This window comes from Lepidochelys kempii, chromosome 21 (assembly GCF_965140285.1).
Source record: "Lepidochelys kempii isolate rLepKem1 chromosome 21, rLepKem1.hap1, whole genome shotgun sequence".
NCBI classification, from domain to species: domain Eukaryota; kingdom Metazoa; phylum Chordata; order Testudines; family Cheloniidae; genus Lepidochelys; species Lepidochelys kempii.
The window spans coordinates 15,683,775-15,705,091 of record NC_136400.1 but is presented as its reverse complement, the minus strand read 5'-3'; the positions used below and the strand labels follow the sequence as shown (position 1 = coordinate 15,705,091).

General features: G+C 43.3%; 1 protein-coding gene across 11 annotated transcripts in view; it reads left to right on the top strand.

Annotated features, from left to right (window-relative positions):
• The window catches only part of PPP1R12B (protein phosphatase 1 regulatory subunit 12B), a 178,579-nt gene that overhangs the window by 102,080 nt on the left and 55,182 nt on the right, over positions 1 to 21,317 (top strand). For 8 of the 11 annotated variants that reach the window (XM_073319698.2, XM_073319695.2, XM_073319696.2 and 5 more), the window contains 5 exons: positions 5,335 to 5,425; positions 8,078 to 8,242; positions 9,676 to 9,859; positions 10,465 to 10,577; positions 11,060 to 11,101. In XM_073319698.2, the coding sequence (XP_073175799.1) occupies positions 5,335 to 5,425; positions 8,078 to 8,242; positions 9,676 to 9,859; positions 10,465 to 10,577; positions 11,060 to 11,101 (595 nt within the window). Of the gene's footprint in view, positions 1 to 5,334; positions 5,426 to 8,077; positions 8,243 to 9,675; positions 9,860 to 9,978; positions 10,046 to 10,445; positions 10,578 to 11,059; positions 11,102 to 21,317 lie in introns of those variants that run through there. The other 3 variants (XM_073319702.1, XM_073319705.1, XM_073319704.1) reach the window with 3 other exon arrangements.

Below are 21,317 nucleotides of genomic sequence, written 5' to 3'. Positions count from 1 at the left end.
AGCATAGTGGGTTAGCTGCCTTGTCACAAGTCCCTGAAGATGCTTAGCAATGTTATAAATATCTAAAGTGGCAGATTCCTGTTCCGCTTTTTTAGCTGAAAAGATTAACATGAAATTGCTGCATTATTCTGAAGTGATACTGTATCTTTAGGAGCAGGAACTCGAAGTGCTGGCTTTATCTATGGGCTGAACATTTGCAGATTACGTAGCTGTTCAGGGTTCAGTAACCCATGCTATTCATAGCCAGAGATGTCATGAAGCAAAATTCAGCTTTGACTTCTAAGAAAATAAAACAAACAGATCTCTAGGCTATCCTGTAACACTGTCTATTAAGGTCATTTCAGAGAGTCAGTCATGAGCTAGAGAGGTGGGATTTAAGGAGGGCGTGGGCCCAGTACATTGGGGGAGTTCCAGGTAGAATGAGCCACATGAAATATAGCCCTTCTCTGTCAGCAGCAGTGCCATTGTTGAAATGAATGGAAATCATGTACTTATTGTCTGCACAAAATGCATTTATTCTTAGTATTATTATTGGTGTGAGAATATTGGTCTTTGTATGGACAGGTAGGATAACGAGGGGTTTTACAAGGGTGTGGATCCTTTGTAACTAAGGCCATGTCTATACAAGCAGCGGTGCAGCTGTACTGAGTCTGGTGAAGGTGCTCTATGCCGATGGCATGCCGAGCTCTCCTGTCAGCAAAATGAAACCACCTCCGTGGGCGGCAGAAGCTCTCCCACCGACATAGCGCTGTGCACGCAAGCGTTTATCAGTGTAATTTGTCGCTCACACCCCTGAGTGACATAAGTTATGCCAACACCGGCTGTCGTGTAGACATAGCCTAAGTTTTTATGATAAATGCATACTCTGGGTTTATAACTCTTTCCAGCTGAATGTTGTCAAATGCCCTGTGATGAAAGAGACAGCCTGGGAGTTAAATGAAGACAAATGTTTAACTTCCAGGGTTACTGAGTTTTGACCCACACGAACCGTGATATCCTTAGGGCAAAGGGCCCTTCGTCATTACTACTAGAATAAAATACTGATTCTTCAGACAGACAAGGTGGGTGAGGTGGTATCTTTTACTGGACCAAATTGTTGGTGAAAGACAAGCTTTCAAGCTACACAGCCGCCTTCTTCAGCTGGATGGCGATGTTTCCACCAGAAGCGGCGGGCTGCTGATAGCTAGGCGGACTACATCTACATGCCTATAGGCATTGACTTGGATGGCTGGACCCTGAAAGATGCTTGTGCTAATACAGGCTAGCAAGGAGGAAACGAACACTTTTAACCCAAGTATCTTAAACTGCTGTATTCCACAGGCAAATTCGCCTCCCTCTCCAGTATCTCTGGGTAGCCCAAGGGTTACCATGTTGTTTCTTCTGCAGTGTTTCTTTTCGCTTAGGTCTCACGTGGGAGGTGTTTCTCTCCATGGCACGTTCTCACCTTAGAGACACTGGGCTCACAGGCTAACAAGCTGACCTGCCCCCAGTACTTTGGGTTCACCAGTCTGTGTGCTCACTTTCACTGCTGCCCATTCTGTGCCCCATCCTGAATCTCCCCTTCCTTCTTTGCAGGCAACATTTTATTGTTGCCCTTTTGACCCAAACAGTTAAACCACAGGACCCTGAATATTGGCAGTTTTAGGAGAAATTGATGGAATCAGGTGTGTTCTTTAGTGCAATCCTGTTCATATACAAAGAATGAACATAAAGTCTTGTTTCCCTGAACACAATAGGTCTCAAACAGCAGGAGACAGTTCCTTTGGTTGCAGAATATGCCTCTTTCCAGCCATTACTCTATCCAGAAGCACTTAGCTTTGTGTCAAGTTCACACTAAAGTGCTTCTATGGCTGCATCTAGGGCATGGGTTCTCACAAGAAAAATTTTGGTGGCCTCAGAGTACAGCCACTGACTCTTGCTGGTGGCCACTCTGACAATTTTTCCTAAAATACTTAATTAACTTTCGGAAAAACAAACAAATATGCACATACACATGTCCAAATCATTGTAATTTATTTATGTAGAGTTTTTTTGCAGACAAAATAATCTGCAGTTGTCTCTGTTCTTTACTGAACCTAAATAGAATAGAAACACAAATAAGGTGCTCCCTACCCACCACCTCATCCAGGACTTAATTTGTCCTCCAGCTTGCTGGGGCTGCGCAAGTCTGCTGTGAAAAGTAGTATTAACATATATATAAATATCACTTTTCACAGTAGCCGACTTACTAGCTAGCAAACACCCGACCGAACCGTCACTAGATGTGCTGCTTGTTGATTGAATTTACAGACTCAGGGAGACATCCACTGAAAGAAAAAACTGTAAGAGCAGTGTGGAGTTGTTCACTTTTTAGCTTTGAAATAGCTACTCTACACAGCAATGATGTGGTTGAGCCATGTCTGATAATAGTTACCCTCTCAGACATTTACAGTAACTTTAGGTGAGCTCCAGAAATAACACTTCTGCGATGAGTGATGGAAAATACGTGTGCAAATGAAGGCCTGCATTTTCAAAAGCCACTAGTGATTTTGGGGGCATCTCAATCTTCGGGGTTCAACCTGAGACCTCTTAAATGGGTCTGATTTCCAGAAGGTACCAAGCACCCGCCCTCTGGAAACCAAGCCCCTTCAAGGTGTTGCATGTTGGGCACCCAAAATCTCTAGTCACTTGAAGAAAATCTTGGCCTAAGCCTTTGTAAATGTGGGGATGAAAGGAAAGCTTTGCAAAATGTGCTGTCCTGATGTCCCTTTGGGCCTCTACTATACCCCATACACACAGCTTCCTGCTCATGAATGCATCACAAATATGTTAACACCAGGATATCCTGGTGATTATTCAAGTACTACATACATCTTAGGCAGGGCTTCCCAGCAGTATTAAGACTCCTCACAGGTGCAACTCTTTAGAAGACTTGTTGATCCCACCCCCAGCATCTGGTGTCCTTTTAATTCTACCCACTTGTACACAGGCATTGTCTCAATTTACATGATCACATCCTGTTTCTCAAATGCAGTATATTAGACAGTTTAGGGAAAAGTCTTGGATACAAACGTGGAGCATGCTGTAATTTTTCATGTTTATTCAAACTTTGTTGGAATGGTCCAGTTATCTTCATTTATTTAGACTTTCCATGGGACTGATGTCTTACTGGTATGTATTTTACTCATTTAGCAAGTCCTACAGTTTCTGCAGCATGCAGCACAGCAAACCTTAGGTGCAGTTCAGAGCAGTAAACTAACATATCTACTTAACTACAAACAAAGGACCTGGGGATTACAGTGGATGAGAAGCTGGATATGAGTCAACAGTGTGCCCTTGTTGCCAAGAAGGCCAACGGCATATTGGGCTGTATTAGTAGGAGCATTGCCAGCAGATCGAGGGAAGTGATTATTCCCCTCTATTCGGCACTGGTGAGGCCATACCTGGAGTATTGTGTCCAGTTTTGGTCCCCCCAACTACAGAAGGGATGTGGACAAATTGGAGAGAGTCCAGCGGAGGGCAATGAAAATGATTAGGGGGCTGGGGCACATGACTTATGAGGAGAGGCTGAGGGAACTGGGGTTATTTAGTCTGCAGGAGAGAAGAGTGAAGGGGGATTTGATAGCAGCCTTCAACTACCTGAAGGGGGGTTCCAAAGAGGATGGATCTAGACTATTCTCAGTGGTGGCAGATGACAGAACAAGGAGCCATGGTCTCAAGTGGCAGTGGGGAAGGTCTAGGTTGGATATTAGGAAACACTATTTCACTAGGAGGGTGGTGAAGCACTGGAATGGGTTCCCTAGGGAGGTGGTGGAATCTCCAGCCTTAGAGGTTTTTAAGGCCCAGCTTGACAAAGCCCTGGCTGGGATGATTTAGTTGGTGTTGGTCCTGCTTTGAGCAGGGGGTTGGACTAGATGACCTCCTGAGGTCTCTTCCAACCTTGATCGTCTATGTTACGTGATTTATGTATGCTGGCTAAATTTCACTACTGCTCTGTTGTACTTAATACGTTGTAACTGTACTCTTCATATAAATGACTTTAACTGCCTCTGAGTGCTATGCAGAGTAGAAGACTCTCCACTTGTCTAAGGTTGTACAAAATGTATATCATACTGATTTAGACCGTCCTTATGCTTTGGTGTGCAACCTTCACTTTGTCTCTTCCTGGTTTGAGTGCTTAACCAAACAGGTATTTTTTCTCAACAGTCACATTTATTTAGGAGGAGGGGAGCAATAATCAGAATGTAGAAATGTGTGTTTGGCTAGATGTGACCAGACCACCCTATTCCATGCACCTACAGGAGCAAGCCGCTTGTCTTTAGGACTAATTCACTTGCAGTTTGTACAGTACAAGACACACAGTGAATGAAGCAAGAATGTCCACAACCCCTTGTCTCATTCATTGTGCCTTCAACTAGTTGATCACTGTCCAGCTGAGTACAAAGGCTAATACTGGAAACTTCAGAGAAAGGTACAAGAAACCCTTGATAGACCATTATGAAATAACCTGCCTATAGGGAAAGGTTTTCCTGCAACACCTATCATTTAGTAGATGGCTTATGCCCTGAAGCAGGAGGGTTGATAAACCTTCTGAAACTCTTTAATCGTGTCTGTTGTACAGGTATTTTCTCATATAAACATCTAATCTTTCCATGCATTAACTATGCTGTGTACAGTGGTTACTTCTGTCTGCTTTAAATGGATCACCTTTAACTCCAAGAGGGTTGGGTGGGTTTACTCCAATATGTATGCTGGAGTGAGTTCCTTTAGTACGGCTGTATTTCGGGGGTTCTCTCTCTTCAGAAAGCCTGCACTTCAGCACAGGTCCACTGTAACAGATTTCCTACTGATAAAACCAGAATTTTAACTTCTAAGTGGTCACATTAGATCTGTGCGTATTCCAAGGAAGCATTAGTTGTGACAGAAAGGCAAGTTGAAGGCTGTGAGGAACGCACAGCAGGAGTTGTTTACATTCTGAAGTCTGATTGTGAATGAGGTTACACGTTTCTGGATTTATTTAATTCTGTATCGAGACTTGAAGGAGGTAGGGGTGTATGGGATCCCAGACAGTATGCAGAGTGAGCCTTTAATGGGGTTGGCTTACAGGGGAGCATAGACTGTGTCGAACAGGTTAACGTTGCAGAAGTCATTGCTTGAAGATACTACAATGAATATGGTAGTTGCAGCAATCAGCCAGGTGCTGGGTGGCCCTAGGAAAGCAGCAGAGTGTGTGCTAAACGGGAGCAGAAGGTGTACTTTCCACTGACTACATTAAAACACTGTAGTGTGTATGAAATGGCGTGACTTGCAGATCAGAAGTGTCTGATTTTAAGTGTTCCTGACCCTTTCTTTCAGGTCGTATCTGACTCCCGTGCGGGATGAGGAAGCAGAGTCACTAAGGAAGGCCCGATCCAGACAGGCCCGCCAGACTCGTAGGTCTACACAGGTGCGGAGTGAAATTCCTGGTGGCCTTCCAGCAGAGTAGCAGGCTAATGGGCAGTGGTATCTAGTTCTGCTAGTCCATCACCATACGCGGTTGGACTTGTCTGGGTAAACAGGAGGGGAATTGGGTGGTGGCCTACAAAAGGTGCCAAGGCAACTCTACAGTCCTTTGATCGGAGAAGTCTTTGTACACCACTTGGGTCTCAAAGCCCTTTACAGACTAAGTGACCACAAACAATACACAAGGGCAGGGGTGGCCAACCTGAGCCTGAGAAGGTGCCAGAATTTACCAATGTACATTGCCAAAGAGGCACAGTAATATGTCTGCAGCCCCATCATCAACTCCTGCCACCAGCGTCTCCTGCCTGCCAGCAGCCCCGCCAATCCGCGCCTCCCCATCCCTTCCCGTGCCTCCTGCCCACCACAGTCAGCTGTTTCACAGTGTGCAGAAGGCTCTGGGGGAGGAGCGAGGGCGCGGCAGGCTCAGGGGAAGGAGCAGGAGCCTTGGGGGAAGGGGTGGAGTGGGGTCAGGACCTGGGGCAGAGCCGTGGGTTGAACAGTGAGCACCCCTGGTACATTGAAAAGTTTGCACCTGTAGCTCCAGCCTCAGAGTCGGCACCTAGACAAGGAGCCGCAGATTAACTTCCGAAGAGCCGCATGCAGCTCCGGAGCCACAGATTGGCCACCCCTGCACAAGGGTCATTTAATTTGCTGAAATGCAGCCACTTATAGGGTGAAACATGACATGCTTTTAACAGCCGACAAGAATGTTACACAGTTCGGAACAGAAAACAAACACATCCGTTTTAAACTTCAAGAAGAAATGGGTTAGCAGATTGCAGTTCTCCAGCTCTGAACTTGGCTGGGACAGTTTTCCAGGATGTGTGAGCAGCTCTCTAAAGATCTATCAGTGTTTGTTACAAATACTGATTGTCTTTGTTTGAAGTGATTACAACCAGGCTGACATCCAGTTCACATCCTTGCCATTCAAACCATTTTACCTCAAAATTGTGTAAAAACAAGCTATATATTTGAGCTACATAAGTGCAGGAAAATAAGGCCACATGCTGAAGGTGGCGTGTATGTATATGTTGATTTAACTCATCAGTATTTTTAAATGACTTCTCTTTTTACAGGTAGGAAGTCCAAAATGACTTGCTAGTTTGGTTTTGGTGGGGGAGGGAACAAAGCAGTCTCATTTTAAATTGTTAATATTTCTACTGATCAGTTTTCTAATGGAGAAAATAGAAATGATCACATTACTATGAATTTACACTGACATGAGGACCATCCAAAATTCGAGAAAAATATGGGTGGTCTGTTAGAGGCACAGGTGCCATCACTAATCCCATAAGAATCCCCCTGTCTGCGTGGTTACCAGCTTCAGTAAACATACCAGAAGAGTAGACTAAGTTGCAAAAATTGCAACATTATTGCAAAAATGTGTAATAAAGTGTTTGTAATATACCTGCCGATGTTTTTGTGGGCTGAAGTCAGAGACACAGCAGCATCAGAGGGAAATTCAGAGAGTAGGCTGAATCAAATTTCTTTGAATATAACTCTAGGCACCCATCCCATTAAATTAAACACCACAAAGTGAATTTAAACCAAGAACTGCCCATAAATATATCCAGCTCAGCCCATGTCATTCACAGCAGCCTTAGTGAAAAGAGAAGGAAGGCTAACCGATCTGGGTTCTGGTGGATCAAGGCTTGCATTCTGTCTTGCATTGCAGTCTCCACTCAGACAGCTGTGCCTCTTTCCACAACACCATGGGCTTCATATCTATCAGCCGCACAATTTAAAAATTCAAAAACAAATGTACTTAATCTATGTACAACAGTGGCCCACAGAACCCAGGAGGGGGTAAACTTTCCAGAAATCAATCTAGTGTTCAAGGTCTCTTTCCAAGGATCTGGCTCCTTAACACCCATCTCCAAGGAAGGTGGGGGGGGGGGTGTTATACATTCAGAATGGGAATTAATCTGTCTGGTAGTCATGTGAATTACGATGAGATTGTTGCCATATGGGGTTAGTCCTTTCTGTGTTTATAGGAATATTACTTCCCTGTCTGAATTTGGTAACTTTACACATTGAAGCCTGTAGTTGATGGTTACGATTTGTGGCTTAGTCTAGAGTACATCAGACTGAACCACCATCAGAAGTGTGTGTGTGTGTAATAGAATAAAAAGTAAAATCCTGTGATGAGAAAGTGGCTGGAGAAAATATATATTGGGGTGCTATAGTCCAGACACTCAGACAGGCACATCTGGTGAGCTCTAGGAAGTGTTCCTGGGAACAGTTAATTCAACATACCCCTTCCAGATGTATACAAGCTAAGGCTATAGTTCTGGTTGCTGGTGACATTGCAAGCTCCTTTGCTCTTCACTCTTACAGCTTGATGCTCTGCACTGAGTTTGCTTCTGAGGAGTCCAGTGATGATGCAAGTTAGCTGAGAAGTATTAAGTGCTGTCCCAATCTATTACTTTATATAAGGTAGGGGCAAGAGAGCTCCGTCAGGATCGAGACCCATTGTCCTAGGCAGGTACCTGTCTTGAAGAACTTGCTATCTAACTAAAGAGAAGGTTTTTGTCAGGTGCATGATGCATATAACAAATCCGCATGTGTAACTGATGCAGTCTTGCCCCTTTCCCAGGGTGTGACACTCACAGACCTTCAGGAGGCAGAACGAACTTTCAGCCGGTCTCGAGTGGAGCGGCAAGCTCAGGAACAACAAAGTGAGAAACCCGAGAGCACTGAGGACAGCAGTGAGAGACGGGAGGAGACTCGGCCCTGGTGGAATAGAAACCAGGATGAGGAGGTGATCTCTCTATCCGTACTAGCTGCTGCTTGAGAGTTCAGTGGTTTGGGACAACTGAGATAGAGTAAAATTCTTCTGTCTCCTTGTGGAATTGCTATTAGGAGGATTAGTTCAGTCAGAAATAACCCAGGCCTGATTGATCTAGACATGTGGGTACTTAAAAATTTAGCTGTGTGTAGTGTTGCCATATTATGGCTCATCTGTTCCTTTGTTCTCAACTTGACATAACACTTCTCTTGTCAGACAAAATAAATCATGAAAGTAACAATACCATGGAATGCAAAGGCTAATAAAAGGAGAATTGTGCCACAGTTCCTCTCTTCTGGCAATAAGGGTCAGGACTGAAGCCTAGCATCTGAAGAAGTGGGTTTTTTTACCTATGAAAGCTTATGCCCAAATAAATCTGTTAGTCTTTAAGGTGCCACCGGACTCCTCGTTGTTCTAGCCTTAATGTTCCTCTACAGATGTTTTGAATATAGTTGGTGGATTCAGGTGATTCTGGATGCGGGAGGGCAGGGATAGAGAAGTCTCATAGGAGGTCATCATCTCCCCAGGCATTACATTTATTTGGACTCTTGAACCCAAGGGGCTTTTCTTACATAGAGAATACTTATTGCAAAATGAACATCCAGCTGGAGTTAAGTCGATGAAACCTCGAGAAGTATTGTAAACAGATGAGTTATGGTCCATTGACTTGACTTCCTGTGGAAAGGATTGAGTTGAATTAACCAAGCCTGTTACACAACTGTTAATCTTATCACTGGCATGTACGCTTGTTTTACATGGAAGCTGATTAACAACCACATGACAGGAAAAGAAGCCTGAATCCAGAAACTCTTTAGTAGATATTACACACCTAGCAAGCACCCTGGAAGTCTCTGATATTTCTACTAATCATCTTCTATAGCCCAGACTGGCTTTTCCCATAAAATGTGCTCACGGCTTTTTGCAGCTCCCTATCTTATCCCACTGCGAACAAAGTCCTGTGGTGATGGTCTCCTATATCTCTGGAGGAGTGACATTGCAGTACTGACCAAACACTTTATTGGGGACAGATATATAATGGTCCTGTCTCTTTTGTCCCCTTTAGACTCTGGACAGTTTGTTTCTATAAAGGATACCTGCTAGTCTTGGCAGTATGGGTCAAGCAAGGCTGCTATTCTCTCTTCAAGCTGTGTTCAGATTGTGCCTGTGGAATCCAAAATTACTTTAAAAACAAACAAAAACCTGTTTTCTCTTCTTCCACTCACCCCAGCTCGATGGAATGCATTTTATGCTGTTTTCCTAATCTGTCCTCTGTGGCAAGGTGTGGTTTATCCAACGGCAGTGTGAAGGGCTGTAAATGTCAAGTGATTACGTCCGTTAGCTAAAGTCCAGCTCTCCTTGTCGTTAGCTGTCTGCTAACCTTTATTAATGGCTCTGTTTATTTACAGTCTGTCTATCGGCGATTAAGGTGTCCAGCACAGACAGACAAACTCACAACACCAGTATCTCCCTCTACGTCGGCCCCTTCTCTTTACACAAGTTCTCGCCTGGCCCGGACAAGCAGATCTCTGGGCCCTGATTCTTTGAACCCAGAAGACTTCCAAAGCACGGCCACTGAGATGGAGAAGAATGGTATGTACCTCCTAAAATGAGAAGACAACCCAAGCATTTCAGGTTAAGGTGTTTAATGAATAAGCAATATGCTCAGTGTACATAGCCTGAGATTCTAGGTTTATTTCCTGCTCTTCCAGCAGGGGACTGGTACAGGTGGGCTGCCAGCTTGTCAGATGTGTATGTGAACAGAATGACTGAAAGAAGGTATCCAAGTCCCTTATGAAATGGTCCATTTTTATTGCCTTTGCAGACATGAATAAGAGGTGGTGGCTTTTCTTTTGACCATCTACTGGGAGGGAACATCTAGATCCTCCAGGAAGCGGTGGTAGAGAACTTGACTAATGTAATTCCTCCCTGAGAATCCTGATAAGCTAATGCCCCTGCATGGTGTTGGGAGCTATGCAGATAAAGGGACAACCACTGTCTGGGCCAGTCTAGAAGAAAGGAGTGCAAAATATCAGGTGTAGTGGGGAATAAACATCTCTTATGTTTAATGACTGAGGTGTAGTACAACATGAGCCCTTTCTTGGTGATGGAAACCAGTTTGAAAATGTTACCAGGGCTTTGAGAAAAGCACACAGGTAAATCATTTAAACCAAAGCAGTCTGTCCTTGTTTGGCTAGAGTGTGAAGATCAGGATTTAGATGATAGATCTCCAAACAAGCAGTCAATCCGAGAGAGGCGGCGGCCAAAGGAGAGGCGAAGAGGCACTGGAATCTCTTTCTGGACAAAAGATGTGAGTGACCTTGTTGGGGTGGGAGAAAAGGGAATTTGGTCTACAGCGTTCCAAATGGATTTGCTTCTGGTTATGAATAGGACATCTATATCCTGTTAGCTTAGTGTATAGGCCTGAAAGGTGCCAGGAAGAAAAGCTCTGTGTAAGCTTGAAAGCTTCTCTCTTTCACCAACAGAAGCTGGTCCAGTAAAATATTACCTCACTCACCTTGTCCTTTAAAGTTTATCAAATGGGAGGTAATTGGAGAAGCTCTGAGATAAGCGCCATCCCCTGCCTTTGAGAATCTGCCTTTGATTACTGAGACTTAAAGTTCCTTTTTACACTCCCTTTCTCAAAATCTTTCCACCGTTACCTAGATATCAGGAATCCGCACCTCTCTGTCTTGAAAAGCCTAGTCACCTAAATATCAGGAAGTCCAAACCTTGCTGCTATGGAAGTTATTACCCCTATATGGCTACATTCATTTTCTTCTTCCTCTCTAGGATGATGAGGTTGATGGGAGTGAGGAAGTGAAGGAGTCTCGGGTAAGTGAGGATCCAACGATGTAGACTGCCTTAATATCTACCTTACTGTTATCTACATTTTGATGGCAGCAGGACTGCTGTGAATTCACTTGTATTTGTTAGGAAAAGTGTGTCTGTCTGAACAGCACATTGCCTCCAAGCCTGGTATTCGCTCCAGTTCTGTGAAGCAGATTGCTTGCTGATCTTTCCTTGGGAAGATATGGCGCACATACACATTGAATCTGCTGTTCTATGAGGTCTGTGTAGTCTGATTGTCAAGGAAACCTGAAGGGTTGTGACAGAGGCTGTGGGATAAAGGCTGTGCTAGGGGTCTAATATACTGTATCAAAAGGCTGACTGCAGAATTTAGGAAGTGTGGCTGTCAGAGGTTGCAAGGGAAGCAGAGATCTCTCAACTCAGAATGTGGCTCAATAGAGTAAGAGGGATTCATTCTAACTTAGAAAACAAGTATATTTGTACTTGCCATGCCTGCACCCTTGTCTTGTTCTGGGTTTCAGGCTTTCTATTCTTCTATCCCCTACAACTGGAACAATCTCTCTATTCTCCAAATTTCTTCAAATCCCTCTTCCTTTCTTTCATCAATAATTGCCAAACCTTCCATTGCCTGAACAGTCTAGTATCTTGCCTTGTTTTTGGTCTTATCTGTCCTGGGCTGAGAGATGCTTGGGGCCAGGAACATGTCTTAGTCAGTTGAACAATGTTTGTTCCGAAACCATCAGTGCATCATTTGTTAGACCGTGAGAAAAATAACAGCTGTTCAAGGCTCCAGAAGTACTTCACTGGTGGTTGACATCAGGTGCCAGCATGGGCATATGATTTTATTGTTTAAAAAGAACCCAATTTCATTCAATGCAAATGGCTTTTTTCACATATTTTGCTATCCAGATCATTTTGCGGAATGGCGGTTGGTGGCACTACATTTTAATCAATTGTTGAGGGATCCATATTCAATTCTGTGGTGTTACAAATGAAGTTTTCTTTGTCATAGATTTTGACTCGGTCATAAGACTTTGACTTTGTCATAGACTTTGACGTTTTCTTTGACTCGGCCTGATACAAGTGAATCTGATCAGGATGATTGCTTATCTTACAACTGCATAAAGTTGCTTGTGCGAGCCTTCCCTTGTAGAGCACTAAAAACATGGAACTCAAGATGTTCTTCCCAGACTCTCTGTATTGTAGACAGAGCAGTAGCGCCATAATTCCCATTGTTAGAACCTGCTTTCAGTTGCCTAAAGATTGCCAGACTTTAATCGTCTGAGCTGAAATGTTCCATGCCAGGGGTCTGCCTGAAGCTGAAACTTTCTGGGCAGTTTCAGCCAAACCTGTTCAGCAATTTCAGAGAATGACATAAGGGGGAAAATACATTGGGGAGTGTGTACGTGTGTGCCACACAGAGTCCACCTTTTTTCTGGGAAGTTCTCTGGAAACAGGAACTTGAAATTTGGCAGGCTGGTGGCCTTTGAGCTAAATGTTCCTGTGAAAAGCTGGCCAAGTTATAAGCCTTTGAAAAACCTCAGTTATTACATGCTCACTAGAGACTTTAAGCTTAGAGTGTAGCTGCTAAAATCTCACCAAAATCTGCCCACAATGAGCATGCTCCAACCCCTCACAGCTCCTGCATGTGACCAGGCTGCTCATGACTGTCCCCACAAAGCAACAGAGTATGGACCAGCTCAAAGTTGTGGGAACTAAATTCGTCTTTCTATGTAATTGCTGCTCTGGGCTGGGTTGTGACCGGGCACCAGAACTGAGAGCAGGCAGCTGGACCAGGGGGAGGAGAAGGAGTAGATTGAGACGAGGAGGAGGAGGAAGAAGCTTGGACAGGGAGGAGCCAGTTGGTGGGGGGTGAATGGGAAACTGATATAATAAGGTGCTGGTGTACCGAGGGGATGACTGGAAGCCTGGGTGGAATGGAGCAGCAGATCAGATTAGAACTGGGATGGGAAGCCTGAGGAGTGGAGACTTGGATGGGTAGGCAAGGGGAATGGGACTGGAATGAGGAGCCGGGGTGGGAAAGATTCAGGACCTTGACAGGTTGGAGTGGACAAGGCTGAAGGTGTCAAGTTTGGGGAAGGCAGGCAGAAGTCTGGTTCCATTAAATGACACACCCTTCAGAGCCTGGAATGGACTCCAGTATTCCTGAGTCCCACCCATTCCTCGGTTAGTAAATATCTGTGAAACCCATGGGTAAAGTGTCCCATCCCCCTCTAGCGCTGATCCATAGATGGGATGACAACCTATGACTGCTAGCAGTCACTTGCTTAGCTCAAGTGGCAGAGGTCTGTGCAGTGTATCTAAAGGTTTTCAGTGGAATTTCTATATTAGTTTGCTTTTTAAAAAAACACATTAAATTATATAAACTATGTTTAAAAACCAAGCATTCTCCTGCTGAAAATCGATCACTCAAAAACTGGGAAATTCCAGAGTTAAGGTTGTTTTACCGTAACCCCCTTGTGCATATGCATCATGATACAGTTGTTAGTTACGTTATCATCATTTTTTTCCACAGGATCCCTGCCTCTTCATCCCAGTCTCGTTTTCTTTCACTACCTTGTCCAACTGTCTTCACTTCTCAGGTGTCTCATCCCAGTCTCCTTGTCCAGCCGGTCCCCGTTCAGTTTCTGCACAATGCTGCATTGAGTGACAGGTTTTTATAGGCATGTTGCTGTATTGAGAGAAATACTTGGTATAGTGATAAAGAATGTAGAGGGCGGTTCTGCACTGCTGTTGGGAGAGAGAAGCCCTTACTACTGGGTGTGTGTCAGAAAACCTGGAAGATCAACAAATATTTGGACTTGGATAATCTGGATGCAAAATTTAGATGACCATTTTGTTTGGGCAAAAAAGATGGAAGAAAAATATAACTTAAAATAGCAAATTTTATATAATGTAAGTAGAATAAAAGGTGGTGATTAATAGAGAAATTATTTTCCTGCAGTTCTTTTCAGTGGAATTCTGTCTGGCTCAAAAATGTCCCTTGCTCAGAAGTTCCAAAGCTGGCCCAATGGGCTTTTAAGCTTTTTGTAACTCAGCTCTGTGCCAAGTATTTCTCTCAGTACAGGAACATGCCAATAAACTTGTCTGACAGTGCAGCATCTTAAAGAAATACTGCCTGTAAACCTGGCCTGTGTACAAATACAGTGAAGCACCTTTGTGAATGCTTACTTGGTAAAGTTATAAACTTCCAGGACAATGAGAGGTGAAGAAGAAAAGGCCTGTTTACATGAACTTCTGGTATCAGCCCAGAGAATGCTTCACAACAGCAATGTTAATGGATTTGACCCTTTACACAGAAGTGAGTCAAATAGCTGTGGGTTTAGCACACTTCTGTTTGTATTGAATGTTATCCTATTACTATTTTCTAAAAGTTTCCTGACTATTTGAAATTGCTGCTACAACCATCCAGCCAAACTCTGTTCCACATTATTTACCTTTTTGAGTGTCTTGTGTCTTTAACACAGTGTCATTGGACGAGGCTGTAGGAGTTTGTGCTCCAACTCATTTTTATTAAAAAGAGTTAAAGAAATTCAGCCCTTCTACAGGATAAGCTAGAAATTCAAAGTGAAACCTGATGCATCTGAGAATCCTTTCATTGAACTGCAGCTGCCGTGTGACAATGTGACAGCTGCTGCAGAACCATAGCTTTATTATAATGGGGGGGGGAGGGGTAATCAAACTCATTGCTTTAAAAAATACACATACATCTTTAAATCCAACTAGTTGGAAGCTTGTATTTCGGAGCACGTGACCCTGGCCCCATTACAAAGGTGCTATCTTTAATAGCATGATTGCACATTTGAATAGCCCTGCAAGGCCATCACTTAGAACCATGATGGAGTCTGTCCTTCTGTCCTCTTCCCTTTCCACGCTTCCAAAAAGGGAACTGGTCTGCTGCTGCACAGGAAGTTCCTAGCCTGCCCTCTTAGGTGAAGGGAGGGTCCGCCTACATCTTGAGCTCTCCCCTTCCTAGGATCTCATTGCCTAATATGGTAAGGTATGTCCAAAGCACAGGCTGCTCTTTGCCCAGATACAAGGGAAGTTGATTAGCAAGAGATTGCCATAGGTGAACCCTTTAGTGACTGATACAGAAGGAAAGCCTGCTTGTCTAGATTAGTGCAAAATGTTATGTACCATAACTTCCTGTAAGGGACCAGTTTGTTGCACGGTTCCTCTTGGGGTAATTGTAATGCAAAGAGAGGGGGAAATATTTACCACGTTGTATTCACTTCTAGCACAGATAAAGTATGACATGGGTGGGAAGCCATCTTGGCCCCTGTCCAAGGCAGCGTGGGAGGAACTGTGTGTCACTTCAGATGAGTACAGTGAAGTAAGGCACTTAATCTTGCACAGAATAGGGATAGGTCTCAGAAACTTTGGCTCTGTGCAGCCCTGTTAACAAACAAAAATGCTACAGTTGATTGTACATGGTTCAGGGAAAGTGGTTCTGCCATCTAAATGCCTGCAGTTAGCAACATGTATCTGAATAAAAGTCGAGGCTAAAAATGGCAGTAACCCAGTCTGCAACAGCATTTAACCTTGGAGCCCTTAATATGTTTAGGAATGGCTGAATTATGTTGGTAGTACCCTGAGTATCTTGGTGGGGCACTATAGAAATAAATATGTATTGTAAAGATTTAAAAATATTTGTACTCACCATCTCCACAGATTCTCTATCATATGTTTTGTCCAGCCTTGTGGCCGTCTGTTGCTTTTTCTTAAAACATCATAGAGTTGTCAAGTCTCCAGGATTGTCCTGTTTATGGGTCACCATGATGCAGCATTTAAATCATTGGCCTGTATGCTACAGTAAAGTGAAGTGGCAACTGGCTAATTCCTATTTAAGGCACCAGGCATTTGGGGACAAAATGTTTCGTGAAAAGCTGAGTAATCCACACCCACAAATCTGCTCCATGTAAAATAAATGTGATGATCTCTTCAGACTGCTCCCTATAATCACCCAGGTCCTGACTATGGAAGGGACAGGATGAAACATGCTTGGTGAAGGCAAGCAAGCCAGAGCCATCTTAAACCTGGCTCTGTGTCCAAAGAGAGGCCAAACCAACGAATAATTCCAGTAATACTTTCTGGACTTCACACTTACAAGATTGTGGCTATAGATTTCTGTGTCTGGGTGGCTTTAAAGGCTAGCCTTGTGTTTCAGCTTCTTGGTTTAATGCTGTACCTTCAGGCTCTTGGTCTAGTGTAAACCTACTAGTCTGTGGAGGTTGCTTATAAGTTGTTTCTAGGATGGTCTTTGATGGATTTCATGGCCCCTAAGTCATGACCTGGACATTCCCTGCATTGCTTGTATTATCACTGGTTTATAGGCATATGATTTAACAATGACTTCATCATAGATAATTGAAATAAATTCCTGTTACTTTAAGGATTAGCAGAGCGCTTACGAGTGTAAACCTTCCAAACAAAAATTAACGGGATGTTCATTTATAGTGTCCAACTATCTCTTCATAGTATGTTAACAACTTTTTCCTTTTCATCTTTATCTGGTTGACTGTTTTGTGGGTTCCCTACCCCTGTTCATAACTTAACAATGTAGCATTTTAGTGCTTGCAGTAGCCTGGAGCTGGGCCCATTTGCTCCAATGGGAGGTACGTACTTGACCTATCAAAATATCTGATTTTGCTTTGTAGTAACTCAGGAAGGGACTAGTAAATATCTGGATGTTAACATGAGTGTCCTGATGAGATTTGTATAGCTATAAGGTTGTATTTCTTGAAGACTACATGGATTTTGTCCAAACAGTGGAAGGAAATGGTTTCAGAAGACACTAGCTCATATTTTTTTCCTTACTAAAAGCTCCCTCCATTTCCTTTATTCGTGCCCCAAGAAGCATACAAAATACTTCGAACAGTGTGGCAAAGCTCCTCTGTAGCTCTCACTCCGAGCTGCCTACAGGTGCCTTTGGAAATGATGCATGCTCATGTCTGGGTGGTATGCAACTTGTGTATACAGAGAGCATAAGAAAATGGAGAGGCTGCATTGGTTTGTGGCTTACAAGGGGAACAAAAAAGGTACCTAAAATTCATTTGGAAAAAATAAGTCAGTCTGACCAAAAAGCATCCTACGTGTAAAGGAAGAATTGTGTGTTCTAAATGATTTATATGTGTAGATGCCGCTTGTCACTTTGGTCCTTAGAAGGTCATTCCCCTTGTTCTGAGATGCTGGCTATATTTTCCCTTGATGGCTAACTTCTGCAAGAAGCCTCGTAATTGAAATGTCATTATTGGTTATACTCTGATACTTAGATTTCTCATTCTGGAGGTTAGCATTGCTTTGCGCTGGGTATTCTGTCCTTCCATATTAAAAGTAAATTCCTTCTTATGTGAGGCTCTTTACTGGCAGAAATTGTCTTCCATCCTGGTCTCACCGGGCATTGGTATGGGGGAGTTCATTTCTTAGTGCATTTTATGTGCCCATACTGTTCGTGCTAGTACAGTGACACGTTGGTGCCCTTTGCACAAAATCTTGCCTCACCGCTCCTAATTTCAGCTATTTATTTACTAGGAGAACCTAAAATATCTATGAAAAATTGCACCAGCTGTTGAAGAGAAGGTTTTCCCACTAAAAATTGGCCATCCTGATCTTCTTGATAGAATTCAGGAAATGTGATCATTTAAAGATCAAAATAGTAGCATTTGTAGAAAATCATATATTTTAAAGTATTTTTAAGGAAAAGAGGACAGAAAAAATATCCATTACATAACTTCATTTATGGCATTAGGCCAAGATTTTCAAGAGCAACTAGTGACTTTGGGTGTCCAACTTGAGATGCCTTAAAGGGGCCCAAATTTCATAAGTCTTAAGAACCAATCCTTTGAAAATCGGGTCACTTTGAGGGATCTCAAGATGGGCATCCAAAAGCAATAGTCACTTTTGAAAATCTTGGACCTAGGTTTTGCCATGGTCTTGGAAACGTAAAACTTCCAGGGAAGTGAGAGTTTATGGCAATAACTTATATTGCAAAACTCTGAATTATTTTGAAAAAGGAATCGAAGCTACAATTTTAGTAACCCCTCATTAAGAATATGGCTCCATCAGGAGCTCTTTAATGACCTGAAAATCAAAAAGGAATTCTACAAAAAGTGGAAACATGGACAGATTGCTACAGATGAGTAGAAAAGAATAGTACAAGCATGTAGGGACAAAATCAGGCTAAGGCACAAAATGAGTTATCTAGCAAGGGACATGAAAGACAATAAGAGATTCATAGAATCATAGAATATCAGGGCTGGAAGGGACCTCAGGAGGTCATCTAGTCCAACCCCCTGCTCAAAGCAGGACCGATCCCCAATTAAATCATCCCAGCCAGGGCTTTGTCAAGCCAGACCTTAAAAACTTCTAAGGAAGGAGATTCCACCACCTCCCTAGGTAATGCATTCCAGTGTTTCACCACCCTCCTAGCGAAAAAGTTTTTCCTAATATCCAACCTAAATCTCCCCCACTGCAACTTGAGACCATTACTCCTTGTTCTGTCATCGGCTACCACTGAGAACAGTCTAGAGCCATCCTCTTTGGAACCCCCTTTCAAGTAGTTGAAAGCAGCTATCAAATCCCCCCTCATTCTTCTCTTCCGTAGACTAAACATCCCCAGTTCCCTCAGCCTCTCCTCATAAGTCATGTGTTCCAGACCCCTAATCATTTTTGTTGCCCTCTGCTGGACTCTTTCCAGTTTATCCACATCCTTCTTGTAGTGTGGGGCCCAAAACTGGACACAGTACTCTAGATTCTATAAATATATCAAGACAAGAAATAATCAGCTTAATCTTCAACAAGACTGAATAGGTTGGATATTAGGAAAAACTTTAAGGATAGATAAGCTCTGGAACAGGCTTCCAAGGGAGGTTGTGAAATCCCCATCACTGTCGATTTTTAAAAGCAGGTTAGACAAATATCTGTCAGGGATGGTCTACGTTTACTTGGTCCTGCCTCAGCACAGGGAGCTGGACTAGATGACCTCTCGAGTTCCCTTATAGCCCTGTGTTTCTATGGTTCGATGATTAAACTAGTATACAGTGTAAAGGGTTTATCTTCCTAGACAAAAATTGTTAGGAACTGTTACTGGTTTTATGATTTTAATACCTCAGAGCTGGTTATGAATTAGTATAATTATGAAACTCCCATTAATATACTATGGGGGGAGGAAACCAATATCTAGGTCTCCCTCAGCAATTCTCCTAAAGCTTTTTTAAAAGTGAAGGTTATAACCTATTGGTCTCCCTCAACATATTCCTCAAAAGTGGCAAAATGTGGAAGGATGGGTATAGGGAGGGATTGTCTTCATAAAGAGAAGTAAATGGTAATTTACTTCTAGCACTGTTTCCCAAAAGGTAATGTGCAGGAGGAAGTGAAGTCAGCGTAGGCCCCGATCCTGTTGTCTGCCCTGAGTGGCAGCCCTGTCCCATACAGTGTTCCTTTGAAATTTGTGGACCTCTGCCCTCATGCAGGAGTCCACTCAGGCAGAGTAGCTTTGCCTAGTGTGTACTGCTCTTCTGGTGAGCCGGAGAACCCTTCTTTCTGGCACAGGCTCTGAATTGTCACGTTTCCTAAAGGAGGTGACAACCTAGCTTGGGTTCATTTCAGTGTGCCAGTTTATATACTTGCAGTGCACTCAGAAATAGGTTAGAAATCATAATGAAGTGGAATTTTGTTGACTTAGTTAAAAATGTTTCCAGTCTCTGTAATATCCTGGGATCGACACAGCTACAACTACACTACATACTAAAAAGGCAGGCATATTTAAAGTATTTCAGATTGGTTCAATCCTCTGTATCTCCCTGGTTATTTCCATACACAAATGGACAGGAAAGATCATGGATGGCTGGATTGGGCAGGAGGCGCATGGAATCTGATGCATCAGAGATGAATAGAATAAAACTTGTTTTAGGCATGTTAATAGCTGCCTGAGGCTTTCATATATCTTTTTACATACTAAGCTCTCATGTTCTGGAAAGTCCCCTTTGGTTTAAAAGTGCTACATTTGCATCTGGTTATTATGTTGCTTTGGCCTTGGGTACACTTTCCCTGTGTGGCCCTTCAGCAATGTTCCGTAAACTTATGTTCCTCTTTCATTTATTTGACCTTTTACTACTTCATGCATCCTTGGTATGAGAGCTATACTGAGGACGAGGGAAACTAGACTAATGTTTCCTATAATGTAATCATTGCTGAATAGCTCTTAGTGGAAAATATTATACGCTGAAAAAATTCTATATCCAGTGGCAGACATGGCTTGGAATTTTAAGTCACTTGCATGAGCACTGTCCTGAATGGGAATTGTATACGGACCGTGTAAAGCAGCAGTGCTGGTTTTGTCAGGCCATGTTCAAATTTTAAAATTGCTGCTTCGGTTTTCTGAGTAAAATGCAGAACTGACTCTGTGGCGTGAACCTGGATGTGGAAAGACAGGTTAAAAGGGTTTTTGTACTGTATTTTTGCTGCCTGTGTGAAATCAGCATTTGATCTCAGTCTAATTCCTCATGGGTCAGTAGTCACACATCATAGAATCATAGAATATCAGGGTTGGAAGGGACCTCAGGAGGTCATCTAGTCCAACCCCCTGCTCAAAGCAGGACCAATCCCCAATTAAATCATCCCAGCCAGAGCTTTGTCAAGCCTGACCTTAAAAATTTCTAAGGAAGGAGATTCTACCACCTCCCTAGGTAACGCATTCCAGTGTTTCACCACCCTCCTAGTGAAAAAGTTTTTCCTAATATCCAATCTAAACCTCCCCCACTGCAACTTGAGACCATTACTCCTTGTCCTGTCATCAGCTACCACTGAGAATAGTCTAGAACCATCCTCTTTGGAACCACCTCTCAGGTAGTTGAAAGCAGCTATCAAATCCCCCCTCATTCTTCTCTTCTGCAGACTAAACAATCCCAGTTCCCTCAGCCTCTCCTCATAAGTCATGTCTTCCAGACCCCTAATCATTTTTGTTGCCCTTTGCTGGACTCTTTCCAGTTTATCCACATCCTTCTTGTAGTGTGGGGCCCAAAACTGGACACAGTACTCCAGATGAGGCCTCACCAATGTCGAATAGAGGGGGACGATCACGTCCCTCGATCTGCTGGCTATGCCCCTATTTATACATCCCAAAATGCCATTGGCCTTCTTGGCAACAAGGGCACACTGTTGGCTCATATCCAGCTTCTCGTCCACTGTCACCCCAAGGTCCTTTTCCGCAGAACTGCTG